Raw genomic sequence first — 25,715 nt, forward strand, 5'->3', positions numbered from 1 at the left:
GCAGACAGGTTCTTTACCACTAGTGCCACCTGGGAAGCTCATATTTCTATCTCCTGCTGGTCTGTTTCTCTGACTGATATAAGGAGACGCGCACATACACAAGGAATTACCAGGCAGTGTCCTATGCACTATGATTGGGGAAGCATCATGCTACCTGGCAGTGTAAGTTAAGCCTCAGTCAGACTCGCCAGATCTGAGTCTTGGCGCCATCATGTACCAGATGCACCACGAACTTGGGTGAATTCCTACGTTCTGCAGGCCTCAGTTTCCCTATCTGTAAAATGGTGAGAGTATCTCCCTCTCGAGGTTATTGCAAGGGGTCAAAGAGGTTCTTATCTTGCTTGAGAACACACCACCAAGAAGGACAAAGCCAGGTTTTACACTCAGGGCTGTCTGCCTCCAGTGCGTGTTCCCTTAGCTCTCTGCTGAATCACCTTCTCCTTGAGAATTACACTTCAGCTGTTCTTTTTTTTTTTCGTATTTATTTATCTGGCTGTGTCAGGTCTTAGTTGCGACACGCAGAATCTTCACTGCAATTTGCAGGCTTCTCTCTAGTTGTGTCTCCAAGGCTCCAGAGTGCGTGGGCTCAGTACCTGAAGCTCTGGGCTTATTTTCCCCACATGTGGAATCTCAGTTCCCTGACCAGGGATCAAGCCTGCATCCCCTGCATTGGAAGGCAGATTCTTAGCCAGCCAATGGCCAGGAAGTCTCAGAGCTGTTTGTCCTTCAACACGCCTGTTTGCCAAAGGCAGCCCATACATTGTTTTGGCTTCAACTCTGCTCTGCAGAGAGGCCTCATAAATTCATAGCTTTTGCCCAGTCTTAATGTAAATCCATCGTTCCATTGCATTCTGGTACCTGTATGTAAACACTGGCTTCAAACCAACATATCTTAGATTCAAACTCATCACCTTCCCCTGACACTGACCAGTCCTGGCTTCACCTGTCTCTAGTTGTATGACCCACGGAAAGCTACTGACCTTTTAATCCTCAGAGTTCCATTGTTCAACTGGGGGAGAGGGGGTTGGTGATGTGAGGAAAGTAGACATATATCATGTATGTAGTACCTAACTCTGTGTCTGGTACACTGTAAGTACTAAATAATTGTACTTATTCATTCCGCATCTACTCATTCATAGGCATTGGTTTTAATTAATTTAACATAAGGAAACACGGATTTAGTCCTAACTCACTACTTGCAGGCTAGTTTTCCAGGAAAACTGTTATTTCCCACCAAAGCAAGTAAACAAGATGTTCCAGTCTGGCTCTTTTCTTTGCATTTTATGTTGCTGTATTGCCATCTAGTGGACCCTGCAAAAGTTACAAGCAAAAGAGGAAAAGGGCATGCTGCTGCTAAGTCGCTTCAGTCGTGTCCAACTCTGTGTGACCCCATAGACGGCAGCCCACCAGGCTCCCCCGTCCCTGGGATTCTCCAGGCAAGAACACTGGAGTGGGTTGCCATTTCCTTCTCCAATGCATGAAAGTGAAAAGTGAAAGTGAAGTCGTTCAGTCCTGTCTGACTCTTAGCGACCCCATGGACTGCAGCCTACCAGGCTCCTCCGTCCATGGGATTTCCCAGGCAAGAATACTGGAGGGGGGTGTCATTGCCTTCTCCGAAAAGGGCGTGCAGAGAAAGGCAATACCCTAAAAGATATGTTCACCATGAACACTGGCCCATAGCATTGCTGGATTTCAGTGACTATCTGAAAAACAGAAATAATAAGATGTGTTCTAAATATAAGCTGTAAATAAACACTATAGTAAGTTACCAGCTTATCTTATAATCTCTAACTTGGTCTAAGCAAAATGAAAAATAGATGAATCAGCCTGCAAAAGAATCTTTCCTTGAGAGCTTGTTTGGAGGTTCTAGTAGGGGAGCGCAGCTACTCATATACCCTTGACCATAGACCGGTCCTCCTCTATCACGGATGGTCATCCTCTTCAACCGAGCGCGCAGCTTCAGGAGGGACGCACATGGAGTGGTGAGGGAGGAAGGGGACACCTGCCTAGCTAGCCAGATCAGCTGAATCAACCCTGGCGATCAATGGGGTGACAGACGTCAAAACCAGATCTAAACCACATCCAAAACACTCTAACACCATACACAAAAATATAGTCAAAATGGATTAAAGATCTAAATATAAGATCAGAAACTATAAAACTCCTAGAGGAAAACATAGGCAAAACACTCTCTGACAAAAATCATGGCAGGATTCTCTATGACCCACCTCCCAGAGTAATGGAAATAAAAGCAAAAATAAACAAATGGGACCTAATTAAACTTAAAAGCTTTTGCGCAATGAAGGAAACTATAAGCAAGGTAAAAAGACCGCCTTCAGAATGGGAGAAAATAATAGCAAACGAAGCAACTGACAAAATTAATCTCAAAAATATACAAGCAACTCCTGCAGCTCAATTCCAGAAAAATAAGCGACCCCATCAAAAAAATGGGCCAAAGAACTAAACAGACATTTCTCCAAAAAAGACATACAAATGGCTAACAAACACATGAAAAGATGCTCAACATCACTCATTATCAGAGAAATGCAAATCAAAACCACAACGAGGTACCACCTCATGCCGGTCAGAATGGCTGCCATCAAAAATTCTACAAACAACAAATGCTGGAGAGGGTGCAGAGAAAAAGGAACCCTCTTACACTGTTGGTGAGAATGCAAACTAGTACAGCCACTATGGAGAACAGTGTGGAGATTCCTTAAAAAAAACTGGAAACAGAACTGCCATACGATCCAGCAATCCCACTCCTGGGCATACACACCGAGGAAACCAGAATTGAAAGAGACACATGTACCCCAATGTTCATCGCAGCACTGTTTACAATATCTAGGACATGGAAGCAACCTAGATGTCCATTGGCAGATGAATGGATAAGAAAGCTGTGGTACATATACACAATGGAATATTACTCGGCCATTAAAAAGAATGCATTTGAGTCCGTTCTAATGAGGTGGATGAAACTGGAGCCTATTATACAGAGTGAAGTAAGTCAGAAAGAAAAACACCAATACAGTATATTAATGCACATATATGAAATTTAGAAAGATGGTAACGATGACCCTATATGTGAGACAGCACAGATGTAAAGAACAAACCGTTGGACTCTGGGAGAAGGCGAGGGTGGGATGATTTGAGGGAATAGCATTGAAACATGTATATTATCATGTATATTATCATATGTAAAATAGATCGCCAGCCCAGGTTCAATGCATGAGGCAGGGTGCTCAGGGCTGGTGTACTGGGATGACCCAGAGGGATGGGATGGGGAGGGAGGTGGGAGGGAGGGTCAGGATGGGGAACACATGTACACCCATGGCTGATTCATGTAAATGTATGGCAAAAATCACCACAATGCTATAATTAGCCTCCAATTAAAATTTTTTTAAAAAATTTTTGGATGTATACAGTACAGTTCTATTACAATATCTTCCCTATAATATGGAATCATGTATCAATAGTATAAAAAATTACAGAATACAGAAAAAAAAAAAGAATCTTTCCTGCAACTGATGGCTTTTCTCCATTTCAATTCTCCATGCCACATCCTGAATGGGAATCCAAACCATATAGAAGTCACTCAACTAGGGGTTAGGCCTCCTGACTGCTCTACTTTCAACTAGCTAAGCAACTGTTTTCCTTTCTGAGTTTCCATTATGGAGTGCTTACTGAGTGTTTGGGACTATGCTGAATATTTTACATGGATCTTCTCACTTGATCATTAAATTATTAATAGTGAATCATCGGTAATAATGATTATTGAGTTTTCTATTTCTCCCTTCAATCCTCTCTTTTGGAGCTCTGATACCAACTGCATGTATGTTCATAATTGTCACATCTTCCTGATGGGATTGACCCTTTTATCAATATCTAATGTCCTTGTCTCTTGTAACAATTCATTTTGTCTTAAAGTCTGTTTTGAAAGTGTCATCTGACCTCATGGTTTTGATAAGAAGCAAGCTTTTAAGTTCACTGAGCATCCTCTGCATGTGGTGGATTGATTTCCCTTGCTGCTTTTAATGTTTTCTGGCATTGTCTTTTGACAATTCAACTATGATGTATTTAGATGTGGGCCTCTTTAAATTTATTCTACTTAGAATTCATTGCACTTCTTGGAAGTGCAGATTAATGTGGGTTTTTTTTTTCCAAAATCTTTTATGAAATTTGAGAAGTTTCCAGCCATTAATTCCTCAAATATTCTGCCTTTCTCCTAGAATTCCCCTAGGGTGTATGTTTGAGGTCCACAGGCTGTGTTCACTGTTACTCACTCTTCTTTCTGCTCCTCTAACTGCAATATTTCGATTGTCCTATTTTCAATTGTTCTTTCATCTGTTTAAGCTTCTCCACTGAATTTCTCATGTCAGTTACTATACTTTCAGTTCCAAAGTTTCTATTTGGTTCCTTTTTATAATTTTTATCTTTACTGATACTCGCATTTTGTTCATAGATCATTTTCCTGCTTTCTTTCAGTTCTCTGCCCACAGTCTCTTTTAGTTCTTTGAACATTCATGACAACTGATTTAAAGTCTGGGCAAGGTTTCTGTTGAATTTCTTTCCTGTGTATGAGCCATACTGTCTTTTGTTTCTTTGCGTGTCTTACCATTTTTTGTTGTTGAAAACTGGACAATTTCAGTAATATAAGGAGACAACTCTGGAAATCAGATTTGTTGCCCCTTTCCTTTAATGCTTGTTGTGGTGGAGGTTGCAGGTTCTTTCAGTGACTTTTCAGAACTCTGAACATCTGTAGTATTCTTTGTCATGTGTAGTCACTGAAATCCCTACTCAGCTAGATTCATCTTCAGCTAATAATCAGATTTCCTTAAGCATCTGAAATAAGCCTTTTGCTGAAGGGCTCATGTGTACTGGGGCACATAACACTGGTAATTTACAACTCTACCTAAGCTTTTATTTCCTGTTTGTGTAGAACCTCAAGACAAGTCTAGAGGCAAGAGATTAGCGCCTTTTCAGGTCTTTCCTGGACATGCAAATCCTGTACATGCATGTGGCACAGTCAGGTGCCTGCAAATACACATATAATTCCTGTGAATGTGTCCACAACAAAGCAGACTAGTGCTGCTGCAGTGACTTTAACTTGCAATTCAAAAGGTGGTTCCTATGCTCCAACACGATTACACAAGGTCCTCATTTTTGTCTTGCTCCCTCAGGGCCACAGAATGACCCTGTCAGATGTCAGCGTCATAGAGGACTACCTATGTTCAAGGAGAACCCCACAGCCTAGCAGTCAGGGCCAGGTCAGCCTCCAGCTGACAGCTGTCAGGGGCTGCTTTTCCCTTTTCTTTAAAGGAGGATTTGCATGTACATAATTTTCCTGGGACATATGGAAGCTATAGAGATGCCAGACAACTTGGGGTTGTACATAACTGTTCTCCACCCATGAAATAACCCATCATTGTGCAGACCAATGGTTAATGTATTTACAAAAACACCCTCCCGCCCAGGGGTGGCACCACCTCGAGAGAACTCTTGAGGGAGGTAGGCTCTGAATATTCTAAATCCAACCCCCAAATCACACTGAAGTGAGAATACGTAACAGCACAGCAGCCTACGCCCTCACAGACCTCACCAAGTTGTGCTTCAATACCTTTGCAGCAAAAGTTGGCATTTAAAAAGCTGTCCAGATCCAATGCAGCAACGTGCCCACCTACCTATATATTGTAGAAGCAATGCTGACAGCAGCAGTGTGTCCCCTACATAAAGCCCCCTTGAGAAGTGTGTGGTGGGCACTGCCAAGTCCCTACCCAATGTCCCTTTCTCCTTTGAAAGTGTTAGTTGCTCAATCGTGTCCAATTCTTTGCGACCGCCTGGACTGTAGCCCACCAGGTTCCTCTGTCCATGGACTTCTTCAGGCAAGACTACTGGAGTGGGTTTCCATTTCCTTCTCCGGGGGAATCTTCCCGACCCAGGGATTGAACCTGAATCTCCTGCAGATTCTTTACTGTCTGAGCCAACGGGGAAGCCCTCACTTTTACTCAAGGCAGCAATGTCCACCTACCTACCTGCTTTTCCAGACTTTACACACCTGAATGACACCACTCTGGCCAATAAGAGATGTAAGCAGAAGCAAAACCCTACTGTGACTGCTGAGAAAGCTTTTGATTTTCTGATAGAAGAGGACAGACAGGACCAGAACCTCCCTTCTCCTTCCTTGCATATAAACAAATGAGTCATCTTCAGCTGTGACAGTCATCTTGTGACCCTGAGACAATGAGCATGGGGACAAAAACCAGCTTTCTGAGAATTGTTTAGTAAGTGCATCAACACCACCAAGTGCCCACTTTTAGACCTCCTTTGTAGAAAACCAAACACTTTTTTTCTGTTAAGCCACTATTATTTATAATATCTAATTATAAATATTTATAATATAATAAGCCACTAGTATTTCTGTTATTTGCAGTTGAACAAATTACTAACAAAGAGAGAAAACTAACTTTACCTTTGGACAACTGAAGGAGTTAACAAATGGAGGTTTACATTAAGCCTGTAATTTTACAAACGACTGGGGGGAAAAAAGTGCTCAAACTATATGAGAGGGAGGTGCGCACTGTGTGCTAAGTCACTTCAGTAGTGTCTGACTCTGTGTGACCCTATGGACTGTGGGCCCCACTGCCGGCTCCTCTGTCCATGGGACTCTCCAGGCAAGAATGCTGGAGTGGGTTGCCATGACCTCCTCCAGGGACCATGGCAGGCAGGTTCTTTACCACTAGCACCACCTGAGGGGTTTGAGTTAAATCTTCATTTTCCTTTTTTTTCCCATTTATTTATATTAGTTGGAGGATAATTATTTTACAATATTGTAGTGGTTTTTGCCATACATTGACATGAATCAGCCATGGATTTACATGTGTTCCCCATCCTGAACCCCCCTCCCTCCTCCCTCCCCATCCCATCCCTCTGGGTCATCCCAGTGCACCAGCCCTGAGCACTTGTCTCATGCATCCAACCTGGACTGGCGATCTGTTTCACAATTGATAATATACATGTTTCAATGCTATTATCTCAGATCATCCCACCCTCGCCTTCTCCCACAGAGCCCAAGTCTGTTCTATAAATCTGTGTCTCTTTTTCTGTCCTGCATATAGAGTTATAATTACCATCTTTCTAAATTCCATATATATGCGCTAGTATACTGTATTGGTGTTTTTCTTTCTGGCTTACTTCACTCTGTATAATGGGCTCCAGTTTCATCCCTCATTAGAACTGATTCAAATGCATTCTTTTTAATGGCTGAGTAATATTCCATTGTGTATATGTACCACAGCTTTCTTATCCATTTGTCTGCTGATGGGCATCTTCATTTTTCATAGTAGGAAGCCAAAAGCTGATAGAGACAGTTGGTAAGTCAAGAAACACTGTAAAAACAATAAGTATTTTATTCAGTATGGAGGTAAATACCCCCAAATACAAAAACTGCAGCAGTTAAAGATGTCTACTACTTGACAGCAGAACTGAGAGTGGGCAAGACTTGCATTTCTTCGTAGCCCTTTGGTACTATTTGATTTTCTGACCATTGTACTTTAATTATTATTTCTTCATGAATTAAAAGTGGGTAAAGGTTAGATTACCCTTTTCTTTGGCACATTTAACTTCTTCAGGAAACAATAGGCTTGCTCTTTTCCTTCTAGAATAACAATAAGGACAGAAAGAATGCTTTCTGCTTCTCACAAGAACTTACTATTTTGACTTTATTTTTAATTGAAAATGTATCTGACACATGATTTGAGAATGTGTTCCTCAAAACCACGCAGACTCTGGCTTCACGTTCCTAGCAGTGGCTTGCAAACAGTGGTTTGGGGGCTCCTCGGAAATTGGTGGTTAGGGCCAAGTGGGTGATGGCCAAACAGCTGTGCTCATTACAGACACTCAGCTTTGACTCAAGACTCAGAAGAGAGAGTTCCACTAGTGTGAACATGATCACACAACAGCAAAAGTTAGCACAGCCCAACTTGACCTGCAAACAAACTGTTTGGCTTCATGTGTTCTCTTTTTTCCTTTTAACATTTAATTTACAAGCATTAAAAGACTAGATTTCATACAAGCATCCAAATTTTCCGTTTCTCTTGAAAAACTGAAAACCCTAGCCACACAGGGACCACATGCCTAAGAGAGCAAACAATGGCTGGAAATGAGGAGCTTCCGGTTCATTCAGATGCAGGTGGACCCTCCTACTTGAGTTTTCACCTGGTTGACTTCACCTGTCTGGTATGACCAGAACTGGCAACCCTGCACCAAGGGACCAGAATCCAACAGCAAACTGGGACTTAAAAGTTTTCTGAGTATTACTTGTCAGTTGTGCACCTGTATTCATCAGAACAGGCTATTGTGTTGTGTTGTTATGGAAACAATTCACCAGATCAAGTGGCTCCACCAGGAATTTACTCCTCACTCACACTGTTCGTCTGATAGCAGCAGGTGGGAAATTCTGCTGGACAAGCCCCCCAGGGACCTGGCTGGCTGAGGTACGATTTCAAGCACCTCTGGCTGCCTCGGAAGGGAAGAAGATCGGAGAATCCCACATCCGCTGTACCTTCCTCACCCAGAAGTGACACAGATCACACTTCACTTGCATCACATGGGCCACAACTGACCTCACGGCTTCTGCTAGGTAGGGGGCTGCTGGGAAGCAGAGGAGAACAAAAGGAATAACAGGGAACATCACGTGTCTCTACTACATGCAACTGTCAGTAACACGAGGTTTTCACGGTCTCACCTCCCTCTGGCACTGGCAGTTACAGAGGGAGAATCAAATGAGGTTAATAGACATCAAAGAACTCTGAATGAGCTCTAGAGTTTTACTAATTTGACGGATGACAGTATCGACACCTCGGTGGACTTACTGTGCCATAAGCTCTGCACAACATACAGCTTTCAAAGGTGGGTCAGGGAACAGGTACATGGGGACTGGGGAATGCAACACTGCTTTCCACATTAACTGCCCCAGTCAGCCAATTCACTTGTGCTCAAGGCTGACCAAGCAAGACAAAAGGGAAAGCAATATTTGCACCCCATAGTCTCTTCCAACTAGCTTTCAGTCTTGAAACGATTAAAGTGTATGGGGGGCAGATTTTTACCTTCCAAAGATGGTTGCTACGTCCCCTCTCTGTGAACGCAGGGGGACTTTGTGGCTTCTTCAACCAGAGTGTGGCAGAAGCGACACTACGTGAATCCCGAGGCTAACCATAGAATGTCACACACTTCTCTGGCTCCCTAGGGAAGCCTGTCCGAGACCCCAGCTGCCAGGCTGTGGAGACAACCCCAGATGAGCCTCCACAGAGAGACAACCCAGAGGTTGCAAATGTAGGTGTTCTAACCAGCAACCTGGCTGCAGTCCAGCTGACAGCCAGCATCAGCTTCCAGACCCAAGAAGACACCCCTAGATGCCTCCTGCCTCCTGGACAGCATGCAAACCTCAGCCTTCAAACCTCTCAGCTGAGGCTAGACTGTGTAGCAGAGAAAAGCTGTCTCTGATGGGCTTCACCCAGACTCCTGATCCCCGGCTTGTGTAAGTGTCATGAAATGACTGCTCTGCAAGGCTTGGTTTTGGAGTCAATTTTTACGCAACAACAGCATCTGGAAGGGCTGGACTTGTTAGCTTAAACACCTCACAGTGGAAAGAGCAAACGTGTGTCTGCTGAACTCCTACATCTCAAATTCCACACTAACAGAAACAACTGTGGGGGAAGCTAAAAATACAGACTGATAAGAATTCAGTTAGGCTGGAGCAACAGGAAAACAGTAGTAACACTCAAAAAAGACCGAAGTCTGTTTCTCACTTAAAAATTCAGACAGGCACTTCAGGGCTACTGTCCCCACCAGAGGGAACTCAACCTCTACTTCTCTGCTGTTCACAAGAGGAGGCTTCCACCTCACTAACCACAGGAACTATTCAAGCACCATCTGTTCCATGTACATTTCAGCTAACAGGGGTGGAAAGGAGAAGAGATAGGCATGCCTTCCTTCTAAGGACACTTCCTGGAAGTGAAGCCACGAAAGGACAAAAAAATCTGGAAAACACTGTCTTTGTTGCCATGTTCTGGCTAATAAGTGGGAAATGAGTAGAAGGGAAAAACTAACAGTGGGGGATAAACAGCAGTAAACAGCAGGTGCTGCCACGTGCACGATCCGAAATTCACTTTGGTTTAGGATCGCAGCCTCAAATAACAACAGCTGCCTTGAGAACGACACCACTGGGTCTCCTGCTAGACTCCCAACTCAACAGACTGACGTCAGATCTTTCAGGTTCAATAAAAACATGTCTTTACACAGCATTCACTTTCCTCACCAGATGAGTATAAATAAAATGGGAAACAAGCACTTACCAAATTAACGACTTAGTAAGTTAATGATTCATAAGAAAGGAAAGGACATTTAGAGACAAGGATTTCCTCAAAAATCAGACATGTGTCCTGATGGGTCTTCCTATAATCAGTGGCTCCTTGGACAAGTCACTCAGTGACCTGAGGTCCCGCTCTGTCACCAATACACTGGTGTCACACAGAACAGGTTTGCCATGAGGATCAAAGGAGATCACAAACGTCACAGTGCTTTGTAAACAGTAGAGTTTTATACAAATATAAAGTTATGCACCTTCAAAGCTCTCACTCCAATAAAGACACTCATTCAATTAAACATCTTCAAAAAATTTTTAACAATGTATAAATACAGTCACAAAATAATCCATTGATTAAAACAAAGTTTACAGTACCTAGGACAGAATTCACAGATGCCTACAGTATTTTGCAGATTGTTACATATGTTGTTTTAAGAAATACCGTTAATACAAATGCATGATTTACAATATCCCTATCACAGCAAGACAAAAAAATAGATTCATAAAATAAAACGTCTTTTAGGCATTTACAATGCCAAGTATCGAAATAATTATTCTCACTATGACATAAGAATAATACTCTTTAAGTGGAGAAAGACTTCATTAGGCCAAGGACCACTGAAGAGCTTCTGGGAGTTTCAAAGTAAAATCTGGCTATTCTCCCCCAAAAATAAATAGAACAGCAGCAATCCCTAGGAATCCCATGAAAATACACTATTAATGTTCCTGTTATGTTAACTGGGTCTTGCAGTACAAGACTCATCAATAAGCCAAATTTTAGAAACTAGTTAACACCAACAGCCCAAGTGTGGTTTTTACCTGCCTGTGAATGCCTAGGATAAGAAGTTTCACCATGAAGTATATATTAAATGTAAAATTAACCATTATTTCTAACGTACACATTAGCCAAAGTGCTCACTCTTACCATGGAAGCAAAAACTTCTAAAATAATCTACAGAAACAGTAGGTAAACACAGAGAGTTTTGAGATCGACTAAGAACATCCTTCTGTGTTCTATGAACCAAGACGCAAAGGTCTCCATTTACATAGACGTGAACACAAACACTTTAACTTAAGATACAGCAATCTCACAAGACTATGGACAGACACCTATGTATACCATAAACCAAATGCTGACAGTGTTTCTAGCCATACCACAACTTCAAGGCCCAGGTGCTAAAAAGAAGACAATATGAAAACTACTTTTCCTTTTTCTTAAAGTAAATTTTTAAATGGAAAAACAAACCCCACACTCCTCTTTGCAATAGCTTCTGAGTTCTGAAGGTTCAGTCGAGACCCCCCCTGGTCGGTTCCCCGTGAAAAAAGCACGCAGGCTTTCACTCTCCTGAGGTGGTCTGAGTGTCGCCAGTTGTCTGCAAAAGAGAAACAATTCCTTAATGCCAAAATCGATTTACAAAACAAAGAAAAGCTATTTTACATAAAACACCAGATTCAAAGCACTAGGAAAACATTTTGTATTCGTCAGGAGATGCAGTTACTACATGGCCCAATTATGTTAAAAATGACTGTCACGCTGAAGAAGCAAAGCAGTGAGTCCACCCGGATGTCCAGCAAGCAGTCTCACTGGAGCAGAGCATCACTGGCTGCCATGTAAGTCTGCTGACCCTGTCCATGTACATCAGGCTCAAAGATCAAAATCTGAGGGGAAAAACCTATTGAGCACACACTTGAAAATTACCATAAGGTGGACTTCACCCAGCCAAAGTATACTGGGACTCTGCCAAAGCCCTCAAGAGGAATCATGGCCCTGCAAGAATCCTTGCTTTCCCCACTTCTTAAATTTCCTACAAGAGAAACCATACAGGAAAGAGCAACGAATTTCAAGAGAGGAGAGCTGAGTTAAGCCCTCACTTTGAACCACTTAGCTGCTATATATTTCTGACATGCCACTTGACCTCTCAGGGCCTTAGTCACAAATGTAATCTCTGGACCAGCAACATCGGCACCACCTGGGAAACTGTAAACATGCAACTGGTGAGACCTGGCCCCAGGTTATCAAGTAAGTAAGAAACTTTGGGGGTGGAACCCCAAGATCTGTGTTCTAGCCCTCCAGGCAAGCCTGATGCAGGGCCAAGGTTGAAAACCTCTAACTGTCCCGTGCATCACTACCTGCCCAACCTACTGCACAAACACAAACGTGAGGCGTCACTCACACAAAGACCTAATCAATTTCCTAAAGATTTTACCAGCAACCATTTTTACCTAAGAATACTACTGATCCCACTAAAAACTCTAACCGAAACCTTCACATCCAGAAACTACAGTAATAAAACTTCAGTTCAATTCAGTTCAGTCGCTCAATCGTGTCCGACTCTTTGCAGCCCCATGAATCACAGTACACCAGGCCTCCCTGTCCATCCAACTCCCAGAGTTAACTCAAACTTATGTCCATCGAGTTGGTGATGCCATCCAGCCATCCGATCCTCTGTCTTACACGTTCTTAAAAAAATCTGAGTACTTTAAAACTAATCTTTAATGATACGGTCCAATGTGTCTAACTTGCTCTTACTATAAACCCTAAAACCGTATAAGATACATTCTTCAAGACTGCCACCAGAAGTAATGGAAAGCAACTGAACTTCAGCTAATTTTTCTTAAAAAAAAAAAAAAAAAAATTATTGTCAATGAACATTTTAGCCCTCTGGTTTTAAAATAACTTCAGGACACTGACATTTTTGGAATGTCCTAAAAGCTTCCAAAGACAAAATAAAATAACTTGACTATCATCATTTCATACCTAAATATATCCCTTTAAAAACTTCAAGTATTTCATAGAAATTAAACTCTACAAGAGTTAGAAATCATCACTGCATTAGTCACTGACCACATCAAAATGATCCTCACCTCCAGAGAACACTTACTTGTCTTAAAAACTGCCTCCCAAGGTACGAGGTGGCCATGCTGGTTAGGTTCTTCCTGCTTCCCACTTTGCACCTGATGTAGCCATACAAGTTGGCCCCTTGCAGCACCACGCCCATGATAACCACCGCCTGGGGGAGGGCAACAATCAACGGTTACCGGCCTGACGGTGACTGACCATTCTCTCTGCCATCAATGAGACACGGAGCCCAGCTCGGGAAAGAGGAGGAGGAAGAAGCTTTGTGAAGGGTGGCAGAGACGACTCCTGTCTCCCTTCCAGAACAGACTCATCCACCACGAGCTCTGCACTGTCCAACAAGCAGCCATCAACAAGCGTGCTCTGTGTCAGACCCGGGGGTGCAGTGGCGGACCAGTCCCTCTCTACTATTTTCCATGGTTCTGTGAGTAGAGATATAAAGTAACTGAGACCCAGGAGTGCAAGTGTCAATTATTTCCTTAAGAATTCCAAAAGAATGGTCAAGAGAAAGACCAACATGGCCCTAATCCCACATGACTGATGTCCTTATAAGCAGAGGCGATTAGGACACTGACATGTACAGAGGGAAGACCATGTAAAGACACAGGGAGAAGACGGTCAAAAGCCAGAGAGACAGAGACCTTCAGAATAGGGAGGAAACACAGTTCTGCTGTGTCAGCCCCCAGTCTGTGGTACTTTGTCAGAACAGCCAGAGCAAAGAGGTACAGCTGCACCAGGTACCTCAGCATGTGAGCTCCAGCCCTCTCACCTGGAGCTGCGACCCTCAAGTAGGCAGACTTATTGCCACGAGGCCACCAGGTTGAGAGGAAGCCCCAACTAGCCGTGTGCAAAATCCATGTGGGAGGCCATGCGACCTCACAGAGAGGAGCCATACCAGCCCCCAGCCACTGTCTGATCAAAAAAACAAAAGATCCCAAGCCAGAACTTCCCAGACAAGCCCCTTCCAACCTCCCGAACCAGAGAAACTGAGAGAGATCGTACAGTGACTGTTGCAGCAGATGACCAGGACAGGTCATCACCAGCATTTTCAGGAAGGACCACCGTTAGTCCCCAACTAAGCTAAGCACGTCTGAAGTATGCAGACCACCCACACCTGACAAGGTCATGGGATCAATGTGGTAATCACTGCACTGTGATTACCAATGCGGTGATCACTTAGGTGGGCTAAGTCAACACACTGCAGGGCACCTGGAGAACTGGTGAGACGGGGTCTTTCACAGGACTCTGTTTTCTAGTGCTCAAAGGAAAGCAGAGTTGAGAACCCACACTCGGGAAATACAGGATGAAGCTGCCTGTTCGAGACAGGCCCCTGATGTTATTGATAAAGACGGGTGGTCGCCTACTCCCATTACCCACCAGCCACCTCGGTGGGTCACCGACACTCACCAACCACTTTACTCTGAAAGAGAAGAGGGCACTGAAGGCAAAGACCACCCACAGCACAGGACAGGCAACGAGGCCCAACCAGAAGATCCTTGATTCAGCCTCGGAGACGGTCTTACCCTCTTGAGGGGAGGCCTACAAAACAACACAGATTTAATAACCGAGGTTCTGTATATTTATTGGCAAAAAGTTAAAACATTTTTAATGAAAAACTCCTTACCCTCAAATTTAAATTAATTAATACAGACAACCCAAGTCCCAACTTTGAACCCCTACTCCCTGCCCTGTTCAAACAGTAGATGTGATTTTTATAACTGATCTTAACATGGTTTGTCTTAAATCGAGAATGTTTCATTTTCAAGGCAAAGTGGACAGTTTGTCATCACCCAATACAGGGTGTTGGGCTTCTAGTCAGGCCTCTTGTACTTACACTGGTTATTCATAAGCAACCCTTGAACGACACCTTCATGGTAAGGATTCAAGAAATCAGGGCTATGGTCATCCTGGAGACTCAAAGGTCAAGTCAGGGTCCAGGAGTCAGGACCCTAACAATGCCACGACATCTTAGCAATACCCAGGAATGTAAAAGGTGGTGCGCTGTTCCCCAGGCGGGTTTTATAACATAAAGGTCTAGGGCTCACCGAGCACAACACTGCTTTCGGAGAAGCACCAGTCAGGGCCCTTCCAAGCAGAAGATGAGAGATTTAACCAGTGCTGTCTCCAAGAATGTTGTCCTCTGCCACCCAAGCTGATTCCACTACAGAGAAGCAGGTTAAAACCCCAAACAGAGCAGCGTCCCCCAGGGCTTCTGAAGGCAAAGCATGAAGAGCAAACTGCTTCCATCAACTCAGATTTTCTATGCAGTTGCAATCCTTTCTTCCCTGCCCACGAATGGAGGAGAACCATGGGGGCAAGAGGGAGCCATTGGAGGCAGTTACCCCTGGCACAGCCCGCAGAGCCAAGGGGCTCAGAAGAGATCCTGCAGCAGCAGCAGCCCCAAGGGGCCAGCCGGGCACATGGCATACACTCCGAGCCCAAGCCCTCTCTCATGATTCTTTCCTGGACACACCATTTTCAGCCTGAGCCAGCCAGAGAAAACAGGGAGTTCAGAAGGTCATCTAGTTTAGTACTGCCCCGCCAAGTGATCTGGGGTAGTTCTTTATGAGTTGATTACATCTGCATATGTAATTTACCCTTAAATATTCAAATATTATCTACATAAAATGTATTAAATGACATGCAAGAAAACCAAAACACCAAAGGCTGTTTGTTTACCTTCCGGGACTCAAACACCCAATGGCTTTTTCCATCTTCATCAATATGATTCCACCAGCGCAGGCCAACCATTAGTCTACCTGTGACATTCTGGTGAAGATTAATACATATACACACATTTTAAAAATAGCACTGACAGATCTACCTTAACATCTTATCTTAGTGTAACATTTCACAAACAACAAATCATCAGCTTTCCATCCGTAACACCCAGTTAATACCAGTACATACGAGGCCTGGACAAAAGAGTAACTACATTGGCCACGGCAGGCCCAGCAGCAGGACAGAAGTAACAGGGTCGGCACATCCACAAACATCACCCTTCTTTCCCCTCGTGAGCTCTCGTCCTTTCTCTGGTTCCCTGTCTCTAAACCCAACTCTTCAGCCACTGGGACCTACTTTTGGACTGAATACTGCGTTCCCCCAAATTCATGTACTGAAAGTCTAGCCCACAACATCGCCCAGTAATGGTGTCAGGAGAAAGCCTCAGAGAGGTGACAAGGGTGAGATGAAGTCGGGAGCGGGGAGCCTGTGCAGATGGGATTAGTGTCCCCCTTAGAGGCAGGAGAGTTTCTACCCTCTCTCTGCTCTCAGCTGTGCGAGAGGTGAGCAGTCTAGAACCCGGAGGAGGGCCCTAGAAGCTGACCATGCTGGCACCCTGTACCTGGATTTCCAGCCTCTAGAAAGTGGAAAATAAATCCCTGTTTTTGCGAGCCACCCAGTATTGTGTAAGCAGTCCATTTAACAGTTTCCCCATTCCTGACTTAATTTCATATCTCAATTATTTGTGTATCTGTAAGTAATCCTGCCACACAAAAAGAGTGACTTTCTTTTAGCCTTAGGTTTTTGTTTTTTTTTTTTTAAAGAGTTCATCAGAAAATGTATTATCTGGCCATATTTCTTAAAACTCTAAACCCACAGGGTTCTAATTATTTAATTTTTGGAAACTACCAGGAAGAACTGACTACAAGTCAAAAGGTATTGTTCTATCTGGCTAGGCAGAAATAACATGAACAACAAAAAGAAACATTCGTCAAAACAAAACTATGACCTGGATACAGTAAACACTTTAGGACATAAAGCAACAAGAGAAATTCAAAGAAATTCAAGCCAAAGAAGACTGCACAAAAGAAGTACCTACATGAAACAGATCTTTGTAATCTTTATTCTCTACATTTTGTGGCCTACAGAAACTGGCCACCACCAAGCCAACCACTTCTGATTATCTGTAAGAATCAAAAGATCTAAAATGGCTGGGTTGGTGGGCATGAGTAGACTTGTAACATCTTATTGGTTTTTGAATCAGTAAACACATCTCTGAAATTGCAAAACTAGTTTTTGCATTTTTTCTTCCCCCTGTATTCGAAATTTGAAAATTTCCAAATACACAAAAAAGTTTTACAGTGAATACTCATATGCCTAATCCTGGAGTCTACATTTCATATTTGACCACAGTGACTCCCTCACATGCCCCTCTATCTATACAACTACCGCTCCACCCACCACAGCCTCTGGGTCTGAGCCACTTCTTACCTTCTCAGTATCCCCTACGATACTGCCATGGCTCCTCAGCCCCGGCACTATCTACACTCAGGACCAGATAATTCTCTGACATGGGGGGCTGTCCCGGCTATGCACTTTAAGATGTCCAGCAGCATCCCTGGCCTCCACCATGATGCCAACAGCACACTTCCCCACCCCGAGCTGTGACAACCAAAAATGTCCTCGGACGGTGACACACAACAAACGCTGGGGTGGGGGGAATTGGCCCTGGCTAAGAAACACTGTCCTGGAGCGCCCATGGGAGACTTCGCAATGGTGGGGACTCCTTCAGGTATCTGGGGTCAAGCTATCCTGGGGTCGTATCTAGAAATCACACAGGGCACAGCCAGAGGTGACCCCTGAAGCAAAACCAATGGTGTGGACCAGAAGCAGTACGTGTGGTCTGTAGCTGCTGGTCGCATTTTTGTTTGTTTCACTTTAGAGCTGATGCAGGTTAACATAACACACAGACAAGTCAGTAGAGTAGTAACCTACTGTGACATAATGGGTACTTTTACAGAGATGAGGCCTAAGGTAACAAAAAGATAAATTAACCCCAATCGAAAATGCTAAGTGTCTTTTTTTTTTCTTTTTTACTGTTTATACGTCATTCAATCTCATCATATTAAACGATTTTAAAATAAAAACAATCAAACCTACCTTGACTGCCCAAAAGTCACATGACAACAACAAGATAATTGTCACCATACAGGCAATAAAGCTGCTGCTGAACAATTCACAGAGAAGATAGACTATAATTGCACTGACTCGAAAGAATAAATGGAAAAATGATGCCACTGGGTGTCTGAAAACCAAAACATAACAAAAGAAATGCAATTACATTTTACGACAGATACTGCAGATGTAGATGAAAATGTTTCAGCCACAGAACCATGCAGAGTCTTGTCAAAATAAAAGGTGACTTGAGGAAGAAGCAAACCGAGTACCTCTCTTGTTTCCTAAGTCCCATTATTTGACTAGGCCCTGCTGTCACAGAAAATACACTATATAAACATGACTTTACACCTCACTGACTATAAACTTTCACAAGATACATAACAAGAAACCTTACCAAGGTTGGAGAAATAAGGGACACTATACTCTTAGGACTGACTCCTATTTTCATTTGTCTAAAAAGCACGCCCTCAGAATTCCCAGGCCCTCAGAAATCAGGCATTAAGACAAAATACCCATCAGGCAGAGTTGGGTTTTATTAACAGCATCAATGAGATATAACCACATGCCATACAATTCACCTGTTTAAAGGGTATAATTCAGTGATTTCTGGTATATTCACAGAATTGTGCAACTATCACACAATTTTAGAACTTTTTCATGATGCACCCCCTCAAAAAGAAATCCTATACCTGTGGGCAGTCACGCCCCCATTTACCCCAATCTCACCCCTTCTCCAGCCCTCGGTAACCACTAAGGTACTTTCTGTCCCTGTGGGTTCACCTGTTCTGGACATTCCACATAAATGAAATCATATAAAATGTGGTCTTCTGCACTGGCATCTCTCACTTGGCGTAATGTTTTTGGTTCAGGTAGAGGTTGATTTCATTAAGTGAATTTCTTTAGAGAGCACTAAGTTTGGAGTTGACATTTGTTTGGCTTGATGTTTTCATATTAATCGATACAAAAGATACAGTACTGAAATTTTCACAATAAACCCAAAATGTAATGTATCTTTAGAAACTATCTAAAAAAACCTGTGTGTTCTTGGTACAAAAGTCAGAATTAAAAACACCAGTGTTCAAATAATTGGCTTTGCAGATTTGGAAACAGTACTGAGTAAAATTCCATGTCAATTATTCCCAGAGAAAACGTGAGATGTCATCTCATCTCAGACTGAAAAGCAAACTGGCAGTACACATTCTTCACCAGCACTCTCACAACCACTCTGCCCAGAAACCCAGTGCTGGCACCAGTCAACAGAAAAACAGCACCAGAGGCTAACCCATCCCTTCAACTTATCCTCATACCTGATTTTGGATTTTTTCGATTTGTTAGTTGTCTCCTCTTCCGCGTCAAACAGTGAAACATCTTCAGTGTCGTCATTGCTGTCCTGATAGGAAAAGTAAACACTCATGAAGCAAAACGAAATTCCGTCCTTCATGCCCACTCCATGCAAGGCGGCAAGGTAGTCAACACAGAAGACAATGGAAAGACACGGTCACAGCCACCTGGAACTCACAGCCCAGGTCTCTGCTATCACATCACCCTGGCTTTGTTATCACTATGTGAAAACACCTTTAGTCTTGTAACTTATCCTGTCTCCGCGCCCCGGCCCTGGTCCAGCCCCCACCCCGCACAGTCCTTTTCACCCTCCCATTCAAGGCAGGAAGCATTCCGCGTTGTTCGCAGCTCTTTCCCAGGGCCTAGGACAGTGCCTGGACCACAGTAACCCCTCAGTACGAAAACACCACCTACGGTAACCTGAGTAAAAGTGTAATCTTTCCGAAAACAGGAAGATATAAACGTAAGGGCTGTAATTAGGCCTGAGGGCAGATGTGGTCACGGGAGTGGACCAAGCGTCCATCACCTCCAACGCTGCTTCGACGACATAAACTTCACTGCTAGGCCGCGGGAAGGGGGGCGGAGGGGGGCAACTCCTCTAATTCCACGTCCAGGGCGGCGGCCCCCTCCCCTCGCCCGTCCACACTCGGCGTCGTCGCTACCGCCCCCTTCAAACTCGGCAGGCCGGGCCCCCCCCCCAAGCCCTCACCCGGCAGGCTCAGCCGCCGCCGCCCTCTCCCAGCGCCCACAGCCCCTTACCTGCTGCAACATGACGGCTCCCCGCCAACCCCACTTCCGGGAGCCACGTCAGCGCCGCAGCCGCGGGGAGGGACCGACCCGACGCAGAAAGCACTCCACCAGCCAGGAAGAGCCGAAGTTAACAGCGGAAACCCGGCCCCACTTCCGCATCCGGGCTCTCGGGGGAGGAGTGAGTGGGGTGGGGCGAGCGTGGGGACGGAGCGACTCGGGGTGGGGCGGGGCTAGCGAGTGGGCGGGGACTCGCCGACTGGTCCAAGCAGGAGCTGAAATTAACCGCGTAGCCTAACCGGGAAAGCTTCATGGTTTATCACATGGAGATGTTGCTTGTACTTACAGGGTGTCCTTCCCGTCAGTGTGGATGGCCTCAGGGCAGGTATGGGGGTGGGGTGTGATTATTCCATAGTTTTCGTTTGAGTGTTCTACGATGATGTATACAGCATTGCTTTTGTACTTTAAATGGTGGAAACAATTGAAAAAACAAATGTGCACTTACCAATTATCTGACCCCTGTGTTCCTTCCCTTCCTCGGGAAGGTGATGAAAGGGTGTCCCTACAAGGTGGGTACCTACTCAATAGGAGATATTATTACTGTTTTAAGTTTAGCCGCTAAGGATGTGGTCTTGCCCCTTGAAGGAGCTGAGTTCAGGGACTTTGTGTCTTCTCTGAAACTGGGATTGTAACAATGTTCTATCTGCTAGGCCTGTGTGAAACTGCTCTTGGAAGACTCGTGGAATAATGTGTAGAAGTACGTTTCCTTAATTGAGGGCATTCTTTCCATACAAATCACAATTTTGTATCGCTATTGGCCAATGCTACTTTACACCTGGTATCTTAATAATGGAGAAAAAAAATTCTCCAAGGAGAGAAAGGCTGCCAAACATTAGTATTCATGCACTTGGAGGTGAAAGCGGAGGCTGGGAGCAGGTGTCCCGTGCATGCCAGGATTTTGGTGGCCCACCCAGTGTGTGGGTTGTGGGGTTGGTGTTTTGTTGTTTTGTTCTGCTACTGTTTGAATGGTTTCCATCCCACGGCCATGCTGGGCTAGTGGAGGGTAACCCTTTTGGATGGGGCTTGAGCTCTCTAATGGGCCACAGGCCCTTTGCTGGGCTGCATGCTTCTAAATTACCTACCTGGCCCCTCAGCAGGCTTAAATAGCAACATCGACACACGCTATCAGTGTAGAAAGGGTCAGTTTGGTTCAGTTAAGTCACTCAATTGTTCTGGACTCTTGGCGACCCCATGGACTGCAGCTCGCCAGGCCTTCCTGTCCATCACCAACTCCCCGAGTTTACTCAAACTCATGTCCATTGAGTCAGTGATGATATTACTTTGTCAACAAAGTCCATCTAGTCAAGGCTATGGTTTTTCCAGTGGTCATGTATGGATGTGAGAGTTGGGCTATAAAGAAAGCTGAGCACTGAAGAATTGATGCTTTTGAACTGTGGTGTTGGAGAAGACTCTTGAGAGTCCCTTGGACTGCAAGGAGATCCAACCAGTCCATCCTAAAGGAGATCAGTCCTGAATGTTCGTTGGAAGGACTGATGTTGAAGCTGAAACTCCAATACTTTGGCCACCTGATGCAAAGAGCTGACTCATTGGAAAAGACCCTGATGCTGGGAAAGATTGAGGGCAGGAGGTGAAGGGGATGACAGAGGATGAGATGGTTGGATGGCATCACCAACTCAATGGACATGGGTTCGGGTGGACTCCAGGAGTTGGTGATGGACAGGGAGGCCTGGCGTGCTGTGGTTCATGGTGTCGCAAAGAGCAGACACGACTGAGCGACTGAACTGAAATCTGCATATAAGTTAAATAAGCAAGGTCACAATATACAGCCTTGACATTCTCCTTTCCAGATTTGGAACCAGTCTGTTGTTCCATGTCTAGTTCAAACTGTTGCTTCTTGACCTGCATACAGATTTCTCAGGAGGCAGGTCAGGTGGTCTGTTATCTCTTTAAGAATTTTCCACAGTTTGTTGAGATCCACACAGTCAAAGGCTTTGGTGTAGTCAATAAAGCAGTAGATGTTTTTCTGGAACTCTCTTGCTTTTTCGATAATCCAACAGATGTTGGCAATTGGATCTCTGGTTCCTCTGCCTTTTCTAAAACCAGCTTGAACATCTGGAGGTTCATGGTTTACATACTGTTGAAGCCTGGCTTGGAGAATTTTGAGCGTTACTTTGCTAGCGTGTGAGATGAGTGCAGTTGTGCAGTAGTTTGAGCATTCTTTGGCATTTCCTTTCTTTGAGATTGGAATGAAAACTGACCTTTTCCAGTCCTGTGGCCACTGCTGAGTTTTCCAAATTTGCTGGCATATTAATTCTTCTCCCTAGGAGTTAGCCCTGAGGAAACACAATCTGAGGGCTCCTTTTTGATCCTTAATTGAACTTACTGTGCTTCATCAGGCTTCTGTATGAAAACACCAGGGGACTCCAGTGCACGATTCTGATATAATCCCTTTGGTCCATTTGCTAGAAGAAATGACACAGGAAATTGGTAGCAATGAGTGGTATTAAATTTCCAGAAACCACTTCTTCATCCCCCATCAATGAAACAGGGTTTCCATGCATCTCAATGAATGGTTTTCAGTGGGAATACAGAAACCAATCTCTCTTAGTCTCTGTCTTCTTACTTTGATAAGTATCAGTTCTTTGACTTATAGGAAGATAATAAAGAGTCCCCATGATAATTGCCAGGGAACAGTTGAAAACAAACAAAACAAAAGAGGCCAAATATCAACATCTACTTGGTTTCCTGTTTATTATAAGACCCTGTAATTTCCCAAGACTGGTTCAAATAAACACATTTTGACCAAGTTCAGGGGCCGCGGTTTTCCCCTGCTTCGTGAAGTTGTCGATGGGCAGGCCTTTGATCTTCCTGATCCATGAAGCTCTGCTGGCCTTTTCTGGATCGACCACTCCAACTGGCTTTATGGCCTGAAACTCTTTCATCCTGGCCTCCCCATATTCTTTCTGCTCCTTCACAGTCAGCAGCATGAACTCTGTGTTCACTCGTAAGGGGTCGAGGGCAGAGTAGAGGCGGGGCCGTTCTTTCTTGGCAGCCTGGGCTGCCGGGGCCGTGGGCGGAGCCAGCATGCGGTTTGGCTTGATGACCTGCGTGCTGGTTAAGGGGCTGAAGCTGCGCACTCCGTCAGTTGAACTGGTCGCCAGGTCTTCGCCCTTCAAGCCACCACGGAACCTGGGGCGGATAAGCACCGGCTGGGGGATGGTGGACTGCACTCGGGGGCCGTGTACAGACTTCTTCAGGTTGGGCCGAAGCTTCTGGATTTTGAGGGGAATACTGGTCTGCTTCACTTCTATGGGAGGAGTGCTGAATCTCAGTTGGTCAACTGCTTGTTGGACCTCTTGGCCCTTCAAACTCAGGACCTTCCTTGGGTATGGAATGGAAGGTCCCCAGACATCGATGATCTGGGCCTGGGGCCTCCGGGGATAGGCAAACTCCCCAGAATTATGGGCTTTCTGCAGGGCGGTCACGGTCAGGAGGAACTGGTCAGGCGACATGGGAATGCTCCAGGACTTCTTTGAGCGACTGATCAAGTCTCCCGAAATTCCCAGATACCTTTGTTTTGGTAATTTCTCCACATCATCTGCTTTTTCCAAAAACAGAAAAGAAAAGCAAATCAGTGTTCCATGAGAACCATTAAGTACTCATGCATGAAAATTAAATCCATTCTATTATGCAGACTAATTTCACTGTTGCCCAGCCAGCGACACGCCACCATCATGTGAGCAAAAATCCTCTTATGAGAGGAGCAATCACAACATATTTAACATGAGCTTTTAACAGATATGCTAGTATTTGTGTCCAAGTGTGCATTAACATCTAGATATACATATTTTAGAAGGAACATCTCTGTGTTCCACACATTCTTGAAATTCCCCTGTGGGAATGAACTTCACACCCCATTTATGGGCCTTATAAATTTTTTAGTGAAGTGTTAGTTGCTCAGTCATGCCCAACTCTTTGCAACCCTATGAACAGTAGCCCACCAGGCCCCTCTGTCCATGCGATTTTCCAGGCAAGAATACTGGAATGGGTTGCCATGCCCTCCTCCAGGGGATCTTCCCGACCCAGGGAACGAACACTCGTCTCTTACATCTCCTGCACTGGCAGGCAGGTTCTTTACCACTAGCACCACCTGGGAAGCCCATAAATTTTTAGTAACATACATAGATTTTTAAATAAAAGTTGTATAGCAAAGCTTGATCTCCACTTTATTATAATCAAATTTGATTCCAAAAGATCTTTGGATGTTTCTTAGAATCAAAACTGCCTTCAAAAAATATGTCTCCACTGCAAAATGGAAACTATCACGTGGCCAAAAAGCAACTCCTGAACAGGAGATCCCAAAATGTTTTGAATGATAACAGGTCCAAAAGCCACTGATAAGGACAAGAGATTCATTCTAGCACACTGGTGGCTCAGTGGTAAAGAATCTGCCTGCCAATGCAGGAGAAGCAGGTTCGATCCCTGGGTGGGGAAGATCCCCTGAAGAATGAAATGGCAACACACTCCAGTATTCTTGCCAGGAAATCACATGGACAGAGGAGCCTGGCGGGCTACGGCCATGGGGTGGCAAAGAATCTGACACGACTAAGTGACTAACACTTTCACACTTTTCTGTGTGGCCTCAAGTTAGTAGGGGATGATTAGGGGAAATCAGTCACTAAACCAATACCACAGTCACTCTTAGGAGAAGCTGGGCATTTTATCTGTCTGAATCAAAGATAAGCAAAGTTATTGGCCTGGTGAAAAACTGGACTGAACAGAGAAAGAGGGATTGAATCCTGTCACACTGATTCAGAATAAAGGATCACCCGTCTTCTGATCTCCGGCGACAACGGGTTTTGCTTCCAAATTCTCCTGCTCGGCACCCATGCTGTTTGCTTCCTGAGAACCGGGTCTCTTCCTGCCATCTTTCCAGGGTGACTTTGGCTTTCCTGGACTTGGAGGTGTCTCCATTAACACGCCTAAATTAAGATTGAGGAGGAAACTGTAGTAATTCTGTGATTCAATCAAGGATGACTACTGGGGGCATAGCTGATAATTCAACTGATCTTCACCCAAATTATCACTTTATTGTTTGATGTTTCTTGTTTCTTGAAGCTAGGCAGTCACCTGGAACCGAAGGTCCCTCTAGGTCACCTGCTGACTGCCCCCGCCAACCTGATTTCCTACTGATTATCAAGCTTTAAGTGTTATCCGAAATTTCTAGTGCTCTGTCCTAGCTGATCATTTGTGGTATAATATGCTTGGAGGTGATCTATTGATCTTGTATTTTCCAGGTACGCATGTTATCAACCAGAGGTCTAGAGAGAAGAGCGCAATATATCTCGTCTCTGTCCTAAGGAAATAATCATGTACTATATATTTGGAAAGTGAATTGTGAACTATATGTTTGGAAAGTGGCTTCCCAGATGGCTTAGTGGTAAAGAATCCACCTGCCAAGCAGGACACACTAGAGATGAAGGGTTG

The 25,715-nt window shown here is 44.4% G+C and overlaps 2 protein-coding genes across 3 annotated transcripts in view; both read right to left on the minus strand.

Annotated features, from left to right (window-relative positions):
* Window positions 1-10,657: 10,657 nt before the first annotated feature.
* On the minus strand, window positions 10,658-20,374 carry TVP23C (trans-golgi network vesicle protein 23 homolog C). 2 transcript variants are annotated; one of them, XM_061143525.1, is made up of 7 exons: window positions 20,220-20,374; window positions 19,427-19,509; window positions 18,102-18,246; window positions 15,900-15,989; window positions 14,628-14,759; window positions 13,246-13,374; window positions 10,658-11,736 (listed from the first exon to the last, which is right to left on the minus strand). In XM_061143525.1, exons 1-7 carry the CDS (start codon window positions 20,229-20,231, stop codon window positions 11,701-11,703), a joined length of 627 nt encoding a protein of 208 aa, XP_060999508.1. In that variant the 5' UTR covers window positions 20,232-20,374; the 3' UTR covers window positions 10,658-11,700. The 2 variants fall into 2 exon arrangements, with proteins under 2 accessions (XP_060999508.1, XP_060999509.1); XM_061143526.1 differs by lacking the exon at window positions 13,246-13,374.
* Window positions 20,375-22,954: 2,580 nt separating this feature from the next.
* Window positions 22,955-25,715, minus strand: part of FBXW10B (F-box and WD repeat domain containing 10B) — a 31,412-nt gene continuing 28,651 nt past the window's right edge. Inside the window, exons 13-14 of the mRNA XM_061143524.1 lie at window positions 25,058-25,210; window positions 22,955-23,829 (exon numbers count right to left, since the gene is read on the minus strand). Coding sequence (XP_060999507.1) covers window positions 23,012-23,829; window positions 25,058-25,210 — 971 coding nt within the window. The 3' untranslated portion in view covers window positions 22,955-23,011. The remainder of the gene's footprint in view (window positions 23,830-25,057; window positions 25,211-25,715) is intronic.

The sequence above is a fragment of the Dama dama genome, chromosome 5 (genome assembly GCF_033118175.1).
Source record: "Dama dama isolate Ldn47 chromosome 5, ASM3311817v1, whole genome shotgun sequence".
Lineage (NCBI taxonomy): Eukaryota > Metazoa > Chordata > Mammalia > Artiodactyla > Cervidae > Dama > Dama dama.